A 15,703-nucleotide genomic window follows, 5' to 3' on the forward strand; every position below is an offset into this window, starting at 1 on the left:
TTAACATATTAAAATCTCTGTCTAAATCGAGGAAGGACAAGCTAATAAACTTCCCCTCTGGCTACGACGTCGCCGGCAACTCCTTTTAAAATATTCATCTCGAATCTCAGTTAATACCGAAAATCCAGCCTATAAATTATTAAGTAATTACCTTTTAAACTCTCCTTCTTCTATTAAACTTCAATCTATGCCACAGCATCTCTCACCACATCTAAATAACATCGATCTTTTAGCCACAACTCCAATATTAATATCACCTGAACCTCCCTGGAATAAACTGAAAGTAGATTTTAATCTCTCGTTAACTAATTATAATAAGCATCAGACAAAACCAGAAAGGTTTTCCTTTAAAAGGAAAACCTTTAAATAATTAATTGCTAATAACAGATTTGACCAAATTGTATACACAGATGCTTCTAAGAGTCCTTTAGTTGTTGGATATGCTGTGACTTCAAACACAGATTTAATCAGATCTTATAATCTCCTGCTCTTCTGCTGCATACTATTCTCCAAGCTACAAACTTACTATCACCAGAATATAAAAAAGTAGCAATATGTACGGATTCTTTAGCGTCTATCTATTCTCTCAAAAGTATATACTCGGTACGTCCTTTGGATCAAGTTATTCAAAACTCTTTCGAAAGTTTAATCTCACTGGGAATATCCATAACCATGATCTGGATTCCGTCTCATGTAGGAATCCCTGGTAACGAACTAGCCGACCACTTTGCGAAACAAGCCGCGTCTTCGAATATGAAGACTAAAAACACAACTTCATAAAATACGACTGTAGTATTTTAAAAACATCACTCAAATGTATTGGAAAGATCCCCGAAATAAAATCCCTTTTAAGCGTCGTGATATCCATCCCAGCGTTTAAAATCTTGACTTTCCTTCCATGACACGAAAAAACAAAATATAATTCGCCGACTGAGAATTGACCATATAAGACTAACTCATAAACATTTATTGAGAACAACAACAGAAAAAAGAATCTTTTTAGTCGAAATCTACACAATATTCTCAGCTCGCCAGATCAATTCCAAAACCTTATTAATTTCCGCTATGAAACCAAGCTTTACCAGAAAATTTAAAAGGAGAAACGTAGTTTAGAATTTGATAATTATTAATTGTACTAATACTTAATGTATTTCTTTATCGATTGTAATGTTACTGTATATTCTTGTAATGTAATTAAATAAAATTGTACCGGTGTCAGTGACCTACGCTGTCGATACATGTAAAGCTAAATAAAAAAAATTGAGAGCTGAACACACTCCGAACTTATCAAATTTATCAAACCTATTAATTCCTATACATAGCATTACCTGTACTTTTTTCTTGTATTTAATATATTATCTGATCTGGATAAAAATTAAAATTTTTTAATTTTGTTTAGATGAACAAAAATAAAACAGGTTCTAAAAATACTCTCTCTTTGTTACAGAACATAATGAGAAATCGAATAAAAGAAATTCATATTTTTCATTATCCCCCATATATTAATATAATAATGGCAGTTGCCAAAGGTATTTTAAAGAAGAAGCTATATGACAGGGTAAGTAAAGAAGATTTATCTTTCTAATAGCGTATAAGCGGCACTCTTTTCGGTCATAATGGGAAAAATTATCTATTTTTAGTTAAAATATTAAATAAAATTAATAATGAAATCAACCTTTACCAGAAGCAATTGGCTATACTGATGATCGATTATCTGGAGCTCTGTGTACACGTAGACTAAGAAACCAATCAGGATATACGACAGCGCTGTTATATCCTAGTAAATATAATAAATTAGACAAGCGAGCTATAATTGCTTAACCTTCATAAACCCGAGCGGAGTGCAGAGAATCCCAGTCATCAGTTTTTTCAAAAATAATTTTATTTATTTAATTTCCTTTCAGATTTGATTCTTAAATATATTTATAGTTTAGCATAAGAAAGTTTTGATAGATTGCCGTTTATTGCAACAAGTTATAATCAGGTTTGTTCCTTGGGGTTCAGCCCATTATTATGGTAGTTATGGTTATGGTAGATCTGGGCAGAACAAAGTTTATAAGCCCTTCATATTATATTACCCCTATCATATGGAATAGGCTCATAAAAACCTATTCTTCAGCGTTTCTGGGGCTCAGACAATTCCGGACTTACATATCTGCAGTAATCAGCAGGAGCTCCAAGTCTGAGCCCTTCCTGCCGTTCTGTATGTCTTATCCTTTAGTAACTTTGTGGCTTCTCAGAAAGCCACAAGTCTCTTTAAGGATAACTCAGCCAATCCAAGCAGATGAAGCTGCCGCCTGAGACTACAGTGGCCAGTAAGCATATTGACCACCAAAGAGCACCTTCTACGGTCTAGAATTAGAAGTTAGGGCTGTAAGACTTTTGGATGGCCCCACTATGTGGACCCTAGCCTGTATTATACCTCCACAACTGGACCAGGAATCCTGAAACCTCCACAGAATAAGCTCTCTGAGACTACCCCGACCAGTACTATAGGGCACTCCAATCACAGGTTTATATCTCACTGGCAGAGTGAATGAGCCCTGTCAGAGCGTCAGCCCATTCGTTTCCTTCCATACCTGTGTATCCCGGTGTCCATACCAAATTATCCCTATTAGTCCGCGCAACATCAGCAAGTGCTCTTTTGCACTCAGGAACCAGCTTAGCTTGAGTTTCAAAGCCCTCAGCGCTGCTTAACTGTCAGAGCAAATAGGGATGATCCTGTTTGAGCAAACCCTATCTATTATCTCCTGAGCACATACCAGGAATGCAAATTCTCGTTCTATCCAATCATCTCGATCAAAAAATTAAACCAAGAAGAAGGATGAGAATTGGGCTCTCAACATGGCCCCCCTTAAATTGGGGTGCCATGCTCTCCAGTATCATCTAGAGCACAGAACAACAATCAACCACAACGGTCGGATAGGCCATGTCACAATGGCGTATCCGACCATTAATTTAGCCCACACTTTACGTGTTTTCATATTACGTAAGCGAATTACAAAAAAAATGTTCGAATGACGGGGATTGCCCGTATCTCGACGTCAGTGCTCTCGAAGATTTCAAATATATTTTATAGCTGCTACGCAGACTTGTTTACCTCACTATCTAGTACAGTTTTAGCTCTAGTATGTAGTGTGTTTAATTACATTTGTAGTCATTGTCAAGAATCAACAAAGTTTCGAAATCTAAAAGGTAACTGATGAAGAACTATTGGAGATAATAGAAACAGACGCTTACGATAGTTATTTTAATGATTTCGTACAAGAATATAGTTCGATCTATATCGAAGGGACTAATATGGTGACAGAAATTGATTAGGTAGATGAAGTGTTGTATGAATCAGTAATCAATCAGTAAACTATACTGAGAATCCAACTTATACGCAACAGGTTTGACTAGATATACATAGTTCTCATTAAATGGCAAAAACTTATAGCATAACGCACAACAGTCAACAAAATTAGAAAAATCCAGCAAAAACCCAAAAAAAATCACGTGAAAATTGGTTTTCAGCGATTTTTTGCATATTTCAAGAAATCTCTAGCTTATCTGAATATGGGAAATACATCGTCTTATGTTATTTTACTAATTTTTGAAATCACGCTACTTAATGATGTAGTAAAGTGAAAAAAGTTGGGTAAATCCAGTAAAAACCCACAAACAACCCTTTACAACCGGGTTTTTCGCATAAATGATGGGTGTATTTCTTTCTTTGAGGCCTAAAAATATTTTATTTCATATATATTGTGAATATAAATTAAAGGCGCATTGATTCAGGTTGTATCAATCTAAAAAATATGATTAACCTTGACTAAACATAGCTTTTTCGGAGTTTAAAGACGTTTCCCTCAACTCTTAAATGTCCTAAAGGACTCTCTTGAAATTATATATAACCTATAAAAAAAGGTTGATTTGATCTAAGTAATGAAGTCTATAAAATGAAGAAAATCTCCAAAACTCTCCTAAAATAACAGCTTTTCAGGCTTTTAAAGATGGCGCAGCTTACGGAAAAATCTGGGAAAAATCAGAAATATATTTTTTTTTTAAAATACTGATCAAAAAATCTGTAATTATCTCCAAAAAAAAATTAGTTCGCTTTTTTCGAAAAAAAAATGCATTTTTAGGTTATGTAGACTCAACCTACGGAAAAACAAAAAATTGACAAGATTTGTAAAAGCCTCAACTAACCATGAAAACTTTTTAAAAATTTTAAATTGATTTAATGAATTGTTTTTGGGTTAGGGTTAGGAGGAAAGGGTATTTTGTGACCGATAAGAACTTTTCACTTAAATCGTTTAATATAGTAAACATTTATTTCAGATATATTTACATGAAAACTTGGAGAATCTCTACAAACATATTTCTCCCGAAGTCCTGCCAAAAGATTATGGCGGAAAACAAAAGTCAATGGACGAACTGAACGGTAATAACCTATAAATATAATCTCATCCTTTAAATTTTGTATATAATAGTTTAAATTTTATAGAAAATAACCTGTTTTATATAACAAAAATATTTGCTTAATAACCCTGTGTAGGTCCTACCTCCTAAAGAATTTCTCTCCAGTGGTTCAGCAACTTTATACAAAAAAGTGCCTCTCTTGTGCTCGAGTTATTTTTGAAACCAAACTGTGTCTTCTGTTTTTCTTTACAATTGTTATATATTTGCTTATGGATTATTTTTACGAACGTAGTAAACATACAATGGTCATATTCAAAGCAAATGAAACCAACTTTTGATCGTACTATTTCTTCAATAGGAACTTCATGCAAAATGTGTTTCTCTTTTTTCCAAGTCATTTAAATAAAAATCTTTATGTATAAAGCTTTATTTATAGTTACTTATTGATAATATTGTTGTGGCAGACAAACTTAAAATATGGAGGAGAGGCTTTAATAAACCAAATTAGCGAGCTAATACTAGAAGTGTGGGATGCCGACGAAATGCCTCAAGAATGCAACAAGACCATTATAATTTTTGTACACAAAAAGATAGATAGACCTGAATGCGCAAGGTTTAGAGGAATATCCTTATTGGAGGTAATATATATAGTGCTCGCCATACTAATTAAAAAACCATTAGAAATATATAAAGAGAAGAATCTAGAAAAATACCAGGGAGGATTTCGGAAAGGAAGATCAACAACCGATCAAATACTAAAACGAATCCTGATCAATTGCTATGAATACAACATTTTAGCACTTTTTAAGTACTTTATATTAATTACAAACCGCCTACGATACAATAGACAGAAACAAATTAATAGAAACGCTGAAAGAATACCAAGTGCCAGAAAAAATAGTAAGATTGGTAAAAATGACAATTAGACAAACCATTTGTGCTGTGAAATGCAACGGTATAGTCTCAGAAAAATCGGAAGTGAAAAAAGGTGTTCACCAAGCAGACCTGTTTGCTATTCAAAATAGTTTTAGAAAAAATTGTAAGTTGCACCAATGCTTGGCATATGCTGATGATGTGGTTCTCATTGTAGGAAATGGAAAAGAACTGGCAAATATAGCAAAAAGACTGATAAGAGAAAGTTCCAAAATGGGACTGAAAGTTAATATTAATAAATCGAAGTACATGGAAATCTCGACCAAAAAAAGGAATAATTACCAGGGGTTCCTTTAAATTGGAGGTGGAGGATGGATAAGTTGAAGAATTCGAGAAGGTGGATAAATATATATGTACTTAGGTACTCTTATTGATCAGACAGGTAAGGAAGAAACTGAAATCAACAATCAGCTTAAGACTAACTAAAAGCAACAGATGTGCTGGATCCATTAGCAAAATAATTAAGGCCAAAGATATATCTTGTAATACAAAAATAAGAGTATACAAAACTATAATTGGACCCACAATGCTATACGCTGCTGAGACATGGACTATAAATAAAACCATACAAAACAGATTAGAGGAAGCATGGGAAAGAAAGATACTTCGTAGAATGTTTGGTGGAAAAGTAGTAGAGGGAGAATGGAGAAGACGAACTAATGCAGAAGTGTACCATGTGTATGCTAACCCTACAATAACAAAAGTGTTGAAAAGACGTAGACTAGAATGGCTCAGACATCTAGAAAGAATGTAAAGTAATAGACTAGTCAAGAATGTTGTTTGGAGAGTATGAGGGTAAAAAAAGAGAGGTAGAATAAGAAAGAAATGGAGAGATGTAGTGATGGAAGATATCATAGAGATGGGAAGATAGGAGAGATGGGAGATTGGAAGCTGATAGCTAAGAACAGAAAACGATGGAAATTATCCATCCAGCAATGGGTCTAGAAGGCACAAATGATAAGTAGATATTATTTCTATAATTACAATTAACGATTTAATGTAAAATTAATAATATAATTCTATCAAGTTATCATCGACGTAGTGACAAAAGACCCAAATTGGTACCTTAAATTAAATTGATCAGTCCCTACAAGATATTGGCTTAAAGGTAGCATCATCAGTCACTTTCGTAAAATGTGGAACAATATGCATGTGACATGAGTTTGGTAGGGTCAAATTCGTAATCTCTGATAAGAAAGACTTCTGTAATACATTCTTTAGAATATATTTATCATTGATAGACTGGAGAGTTTTTTTTTTGAAAACTTACGAAGATATTGTAGCTTCTTATTCCAAAGTCTCCAGTAGACCAGACCTAGCTCCTTATTTAACAAATATTTCTCGCTCCCCTTCAGTTCTTGCTGACTTTTTAAGTTCATTAGATGAAGTTCGTTCTTTAGAAATTGAGTCGGTCCCCGTTAAGCACGCCCCCACTTGTCTTTCATTATAAAACAATGTACCGCTGCTCCATCTAATTTAAAATCTATATCGATGATAGATAGATTATGAGCAATAAAGAAAAAAAATACTAACATACATATCTAGAGAAAGAACAAAAAGAAGAACACCACAATGTAAATTATTCAGCCAGGAAATCATTCGCCTTCCTGATCCGCGTTTTCCTTCCACTTTTCCTTGTAGAATTAATTGCAGTAACCTATATATTTTCGCTGTTTCTCATGATGTGACCAAGGAATTCGATTTTGGCTGTTTTTATTGTGGTTAACAACTCTTTTGCTTTTTTCATTCTTAATAAAACATCCTGATTAGTCACGTGGTCTGTATAGGATATCTTTAGGATTTGACGATAAAGCCACATTTCGAAAGCATCAATCATCTTGCAGGTAACTTCTGTAAGAGTTCACGAATTAACTCCTACAACAGTATAGCAAAGACATAACATCGTAGTAACCTGACTTTTATGGGTAATCATAAATCATGGCATTTGAATAGATTAGCTATTCTTTATTTCAATTAGCTGTTTCTTTTTAGAGATTATCATATATTTTGTTTCCTTAATGTTCACTGAAAGTCCATATCTCGGACTCACTTCTGTGATTCTACTCAATAACTTCTGGAGGGCTTCATAACTGTCAGCGAATACCACCGTGTCATCCGCGTATCTGATGTTATTAATACATTCTCCGTTTATTCGAATTCCGGCTTCAACATCATTTACTGCTTCTTGAAATATATCTTTAGAGTAGATGTTGAATAGAAAGGGTGATAGTATACATCCCTGTCGGGCCTCACATTTGATTTTGATATCATCGGATTCTTCTGCCTCTGTACGGATAGACGATGTTTGATTCTAGTAAAGATTGCTAATTCTTAGATCAGTTTATCAAGGTGTTTATTTCAATATTTGTTAAGATTTAAATACGAGAAAGGGAAATTCTTATTGTTCACTCAAAACATTACTGTAATATTTTTAATAAATTAACGCCAAAACGTTTGTTACATATTAGATCAAATGATTTTGTAACCCACATTAAGATAGGACGTCTGAGGTGCGTAGGCCATGTAATGCGGATGGAGCAAACCGACCCAGCTAGAAAAACGCTCCTTGATAGACCTATTGGTAAAAGAAGAAGAGGAAGACCCAGAACAAGATTCCTAGATAACATAGATCAAGATATGAGAAATAGGGAAATACGTGCTTGGCGGAGGAAGGCGATGGATAGGGACGACTGGAAAAAAATTCTTGGGGAGGCTAGGACCCACACAGGGTTGTAAAGCCAAGATGATGATGATGATGATTTTGTAACCACTCTGAACGTTTATTAGTATTATTTCCTAATAATTTATCTCTTACCATTAAATTTATTATTATTTTTAGAATTATGGAAAGAGGAGTTTATTACATGGTCTGATAGATTTGACAAAAAAACAAAAATGAGGGTAAATGAAGATCTAAGGCCGGAACCACTGGAAAATTCAGAAATTTTGGGATACTATGGGAATTTCAAAAAATTGGACGTGGATTAAGCCAGGATTAAGTAATTACAAAATAAGCTTATTTCGTCGTTAAAGCTGGTAATAAATAGTAATATTTATGTTTAATATAAATATGTAATTTTTTAATAAACTTTTAAACAATTACTTTATTTATGTATTACAAAGACTTATACCACTCAACACTCTAGCAAACACTAAAATTGAAAAAAAAATAATAACAAAATGGCTTTCCTGCAGGAAGTTTTTGTATAGACAGCATATTTTCTCTACAGCAGGTTATTGAGAAAAGATTAGCCCACAACCTTTTAACTCATGTAGTCTATATATATCTGACAAAGGCATACGATAGTGTACCACTTTCAATGCTCTGGGTAGCAATGGAAAAACAAGGAATAAAAAAAATATAAAGACAGTACAACAGCTTTACAAAAATATGACAAGAAACTTTAAAACTGGAAAAAAATTAACTAGAGAAATTCCTATTAGTAAGGGTCTAAAGCAAGATTGCTGTACACTACACTCTTCAAAATATATCTGAATGAGGCGCATTTCTCAGTGTGGAGAAAAAAATGTTGCAATATGAGCATCCCAATCGAAGACGAGAAATTGTACATGATACACTTTGCTGATGACCAAGCCATTCTAGCTGAAGACGAGAGCGATATAAACTATATGCTTAGAAAACTGGAGGAGAAGCCACTAGATAGCTACACGGACTATTGTGGAATAATAAAATAACAAAAGAAAATAAAAGTAGAATTTATAAAACAATAATAGAAAGTGTTGGGTAGTACGGCGCCGAACTTTGGGAAGTTAATCAAAAAACAAATCAAAAATGAAGGCAATAGAAATGGACTAGAGATGATGTTACCGGCATACTAGATTTGTTAGGATGAGGAACGTAGACATTAGGAGAGAAATTGAAATTAACCTAATGCCTAGACATAATAGATACTATATCGAATGCCTGAAAATAGATGGTCAAAAAAGATAGTCTCTGCCCACTATAAGAAAACGAGATAGACCAAGACGGTCATGGAGAGAAGATATCGAAGATGCACAGAAAACGCTGGAAATTAGGATGCGAGAAACGGTGCCAGCTGTAGAAAACTCATATATAGCAAAAATTTTATTCCATACTACATAGTTTTCCCGAATAGGATGAATTGGTGATCATTAAAATATACAGTTATTGCCAAATCGATAAATTATGTATAGGTCATTAGAGTTGGCTGATAAAGAAATAAAAGGAAGTTTTTTGAATATCATGAAATAGACCAGTTCGTTTAGACGTTATATGAGGAAGTAAAAACATACGAGTTAGATATTTAAATCGTACAGTGAATATAATCTAGCATGTGGTGAATGTAATATTTCGGATTCAGGTATTGATAATTTAAATTCTAGAGGTAGAAGAACACATTTTCAGCTATATACTGTCCACAAAAAAATGCCACCAAAAAAGCAAATAGAATTTAACACCATTTTTGATAAACTTGGACCTAGGTTTATTTGTGACAAAGACTACAATTGAAAACATCTAATGTGGAGTTTAAAACTTAATAATACCAAAACAGAAAAGTCAGATTCTGAAAATAGGGGTGAATGTAGTCAATTTGCATGAGAAACAGATGGAAAAGTAGAATTGGATAACTCTAACCGGGAAAGCAAAAAAATGAAGAAAAATATCTAAACAAACAGAGAATGCTTTTATGTTACAGAAAGCAATGAAAATTATCGATAAATAAACTGACGAATTTCAAATTTTTGGTGACTACGTAGCATACGTACGTTAAGAAATCTGCGGTCCCCAGCAAACCAAACAAAACTGAAAAGAATTATTCAGAGAGCAATTCTAACAATATCAGAAATTGATGATGTTATTACTGCAAGTCTTGTTATATCAGGTTCCTCAGGATCTTCATCAACACCCTCATTTTTTTCCAATTTCAATGTTTGCTCACCACAAGAAGGTTATTTATTTTATATTTGTACATTAAACAAGTTATACTTAATCTAAGGTATTTAGTTTTCAGATCTTCATTAAAACTTTCTATAAGTATACGTTTGACTTATATTTTATTATTATTTTCACTTACCTCTTGCCAAAAATCTCAGGCTTACACCTAAACGTTCTCTTGCTGAAATATACTGAAACATTTTTGTGTCAGTTTTTGATATTGGGCTAACAAGTTTCAAGATATAATTGAAATCAATAATACTCATACGCAGGAAATTATTAAGTTCTATAGGATCCTCGTCTCTTCTTAAAATCCAATCTTTTACCCAAACATTTCTTGTTTTTTTTTTAATTACTACACACGCAACAGCACATCTAACTTTTACAGGCAACATTTCAACTTCTGATCTTGAACTACTTGCCAAAATGTTCCAAGATTCAGTATATAAACCTCCGACATTTATTCCACAAAAACTTTACAAACCTCTCTCGACAATAATTGCAGAGATCAACTTGCCTCAATATTTGCGTTATGTGTACACACCTGTGAGCAATTTGGTATGAAAATAAACATTAAAAAAACCAAAGTGATGTCAATCCGAAAAAACCAAAACGTACCTCAACCTTGCACAATAAATGGGCACATTTTAGAACAGGTCAATAGATTTAAGTACCTGGGATGTTGGATCGATAGCAGCCTAAATCCTGATCTAGAAATAAGATCGAGAATAGAACAGGCCAGAAAATCTTTCGAAAAAATAAAAAAACTGCTTTGTGATTCTCGAATAAAACTCGAAATTCGACTACGTTTATCAAAATGCTACGTTTGGTCGACTCTTCTATATGCAGTTGAAACGTGGACCCTAAAAACATCAACCGTAAATAAATTGGAGGCCTTTGAAATGTGGACCTACCGGAGAATGCTCAAAATTTCATGGACATCGCATACCTCAAACGAAGAAGTGCTGCATAGAATAGGCAAGGAAAGAGAACTTTTTAACACAGTAAAAGTTAGAAAAACATCATACCTAGGCCACATACTGAGAAATAATAAGTACCAATATGCCCAACTTATAGTGAAAGGAAAAATCGAGGGAAAGAGAGGCCTAGGAAGGAAAAGACTATCGTGGCTCAGAAACATCCGACAATGGACAGGGCTAAATTTTGAACAGCTAATAAGAACAGCTGAAGATAGAGAAGATTTTAAAATTGTAGTAGCCAACCTCCATTGAGGAGAGGGCACTTTAAGAAGAAGAAGTACACACTTGCAGAAGTCGCTCTCGCAAGAACTGTCGCAAGTTACTTCCTAGTGGACAGCTGCCTTTAATTTTCTATTAAGCGGAAAACACACCTAAACGATCACGACGAGATGGCGTTTACAAAGGCGACCACAATTCGACTCGTCTCAAACAAATAAGTGAACCAGTACATACTGGTCGTGATCTTCTGACAAAGTAATTTGTGCAGCGTACTGACGACAATCACGGCAATATAATTAGTGTTCAGAACGCAACAGTTTACGTTTATGCCTGGTCCCGTCGATGTAAAATAAGAATCGATATTAAAAAACTTATTAAATTTGTAAAAAATATGATATATTGTTTGACTTGTCCCACCCATATTACAAGAACGTACGTATTAAAAATAAAATCGTTTTTTAGTATTAACTAGTTCTGAAAAATTTGTTTGCTGTTTGCTTGTAATTATTTGTCTGATGTAAAATTTCATCAAAACTTTCAAAATTCGTTCTAAAATGTATATAGAAACGGTTCACATCTCTGCGAAGTTCTGGGTACAATTTATGAAATTGTCTTTGTTGCTTGTGTCTACGTCATGTACCCAAACATCTCGTGTTTTTCTGCAAAATAAACCTAAATTTTATTAATTTTTTACAATGCTTCTTTTTGTAAATCGCACATTTTATAAACTATATTTCCAATTTTATTATTCATACTATTAAAATCGCAGGTCCCTATCAGTCCGATGTGTTCGCTTTCTACAGAAACCGAGATCGCCATTGCCATCGTGGACGCGATCGCGATCGTGATCGCTTAGGCTGGCCACAGACCTACATGCATGCATGACATACATGCATGAAGAGGCCTGCCTGTCATGCATGCATGTACGTCTGTGGTGAAAAAATACCACACGCATAAGCTCTTTCATGCTGACTATTGCCTGATGAAAATGCAATCATTAAACCAGCATGCATGACACGCACGTATGATGCCTGAGCGTGTGTGGAGAGTGCCTGTCGCAGGCGTCAGTCCAGTCATTCTGGAATCATACCAGCGAAAGGTGTTGTGTTTATTGATTAATTAACTAGTTGAACTGTTGAAAAATATGGCAACTGTAGAGCGCAAAACCCTAGAATAGACTGTGCTTTCTGAGTTTATTGACATTTATAAAAATAGTGTTCGTGTTTGTGGAAAGTGAAGTGCCCTGAATACCACAATAGGGACCTGAAAAATGCAGCTTACTTATAGTTAGTGAATAAGTAAGTGAAAAAGTCACAATAATGACCTTTTTCATTTTTTGGGGGACCAGGACACTCCTAGAGCATCAGTCTCCAACATCTCATCTCCAAAAAGGGACAATGATGAGGTAAGAATATTAAAAATAATCCGGCCCTGAATGTCAGGCATGAAAGTTGACTTAGTTTCAAGCTACACAACTTTTACAGTTTTTAATAGAAAAAGTATAAATTTAAATAATTAAAACTGGTATATCAAAGAAGTTTACAGTGATTTGTTAAGTGCTGTAAGTACTTCTTTTCCAATTAATCCTAGTTTGGTTAGAAATATCACTTTTAAGCATCAATAACATATCTCATCAATAATTGTAGTTACAAATTAGCCAAAAAACTAATTGTACTCATATCGTTATTCAGCTAATTTGGTAAATACCAGACCGATCAACTTATTTTAAAATAAACAGAGTCGGACTTTATTTGATTCACAACATACCAACACAGTTAAATCCTACTCAAAAGTTCTAAGCCAACATACATACCTTAGTCCTGAACAAGCGATCGTTTTCTCTTCAAAGGATGGATTACGCCTACAGGACTACCTCATACCACTAGAAGCACTTATACAGCCCAAAAACATCTTATTTTCTTTAAGGCTGTCCAATAATCGAGTATGCATGTATTTAGCAAGCAAAGAAATTGTGGATAACTTTATGCAGGTATATGATGGTGTAATACTAATAAATGATGAATCAGTTCAAGCTAGAAAATATATTACTCCAGCGGATAGGTTAGTTCTATCAAATGTATGCCCCTCAATTCCCCATGATATTCTTATTCACGAATTAGAAAACCTAGGTCTCAAGAAAATGTCATCAATGGCATTTCTTCGTATTAGCAATACTTTACCGGAATTCAATCATATTTACAGTATTAGAAGATAAGTTTTTATCAACCCTGTTATAAATCCTTTACCAGAGTCTTTTGATTAATTACGATAACAAATCCTATCGAATTTTCTTATCCCAAGATAATCAGTTATGCTTTAACTACAAACAGCAAGGACATAATGCTAATAATTGTAAAAATCCCACAAACTCTCAACAATCACCCACACCTCAAACTATTTCAACATCGTTAAATTCTCCTTCATAAATAGACACCATAGAAAAACTTCCCAATCAGCAATCTACTTCCTTAACAAATAGTACAAATCCTGAACATATCGAACCAAACGAATCCTCAGTTACCAATACCATTACACCTCCAGAAAATAACAGCGCTATATCACTATGTAGATATTACTCAACAGACAAGCCGTAAACGTGACGTAGATGAAATTCTATCACCTTCACCAACATATACACCAACTCTGTCAAAAAAAGATAAACAAACAGAAATAAATTTTAGGAAACCTACACAAAAACCCAACAAAAAACCCAAGAAAAGTTCTGATACTGACCTAAAAACAATAATAAATGAACATTCACTACCATATATCCTTAATCACGACCAATTTATAGATCTGTTAGAAAACGCACCAGGTTCTCCAAATATTATCACCACTATAACTAATTATACACATGATTTTACTGGATTACTAGCAATGATTAGTAACTTATATGCTCACATAACAAATAGATCTCTTAAAATCAAACGTACCAAACTTGGAAAAAAAATCACAAAACACCTAAATGACGAAAAAAGAAAAAACTCTCTTCTACCGACAACGAAGTGACCTTTTACATGACATAGACCCATAGTTTTAATAAAATTAAAACTTATTTACAACTAGAAAGTAAAAATGGCGTCGTTTAATTCAATATAAACGGATACTATAATAACTTACCGATGTTAAAAATTCTACAATCAGAGTATCTACCAAATATTATTTGTCTTCAAGAAACGAATCTTAAGAGCAACCAAGAATCTTGTTTACATAATTACCAAAGTTTTTCAAAAAATAGAGTAAACCAAATAATAGCAAGCGGTGAAGTGACAATTCTTGTAAATAACAAATTAACCGCAGGTAGGTTACCCCTACAAACACATTTAGAAGCTGTAGCTATTTCTCTAGAAGGGACCACAAAAATAAATATTTGCACGATTTACTTACCCCCTGGACAACTAATTGATAAAAAGGACCTTTTTAACCTCGTGAGACAAATACATTCTCCGCGTATTTTAACAGGTGATTTTAATGCTTACAACAGTATTTGGGGTTCTAAATATGATAACAAAAGAGGACTTATTATTAAAGAATTAATAGATCAGTATAACTTATCACTGTTGAATGATGAACGCCCTACAAGATTCAATATACAAATAGGCGAATCAACGTCCTTGGACTTAACGATAGCGGATAATAACTTCTCTGTATTAATGACATGGGACAGATTAGACTACACTTATAACAGTGATCATTACCCAATAATAATCACCAATAACTTGTTCAAGCCCAAAAATGGAAAGCACGCCTCTAGGTGGAAAACGAAGGAAGAAAATTGGACATTATTTGATGATATCATAGAAAAACATGTCACAAACTGTAAAATATCCAACAATATTGACACAGACATCGGAACCTTCTTCAGCATCTTAAAAGCGGCCGAGGTAAAACTGCACTTGTTACAAAACATAAACCAGTTCCTTGGTGGAATGAACAATGTAAGACATATATCGAAGCTTCCAAAAAAGCCTTTAACAAATACAAAAGACATAAAACACTTAACAATAAAATAGAATTTCAAAAACTTAAAGCTAAAGCTCAGTTAGCAATAAAAACTTCAAAAAGAAATTCGTGGGCTCAATTTGTGTCCAGTATAAATAGTAGGACCCCTATGTCTGAAATGTGGAAGAATGTCAAAAAAATATCTGGAATACCGGCTTATAACAAAATCACTCAACTAAAGAAAGATAATAGAATAATCACAGATGACCTAGAAATAGCAGAAGAATTTTCTAATACGTATAAAAAT

The 15,703-nt window shown here is 33.8% G+C and overlaps 1 protein-coding gene across 1 annotated transcript in view; it reads left to right on the forward strand.

The window, feature by feature from the left end:
- Positions 1-8,434, forward strand: part of LOC140446887 (alpha-tocopherol transfer protein-like) — a 43,447-nt gene extending 35,013 nt beyond the window's left edge. The window contains exons 4-6 of the mRNA XM_072539471.1: positions 1,448-1,558; positions 4,324-4,426; positions 8,177-8,434. Of these exons, the coding sequence (XP_072395572.1) occupies positions 1,448-1,558; positions 4,324-4,426; positions 8,177-8,325 (363 nt within the window). The 3' untranslated portion in view covers positions 8,326-8,434. The remainder of the gene's footprint in view (positions 1-1,447; positions 1,559-4,323; positions 4,427-8,176) is intronic.
- Positions 8,435-15,703: the final 7,269 nt, after the last annotated feature.

Source organism: Diabrotica undecimpunctata, chromosome 7 (genome assembly GCF_040954645.1).
Source record: "Diabrotica undecimpunctata isolate CICGRU chromosome 7, icDiaUnde3, whole genome shotgun sequence".
In the NCBI taxonomy this organism is placed as follows: domain Eukaryota; kingdom Metazoa; phylum Arthropoda; class Insecta; order Coleoptera; family Chrysomelidae; genus Diabrotica; species Diabrotica undecimpunctata.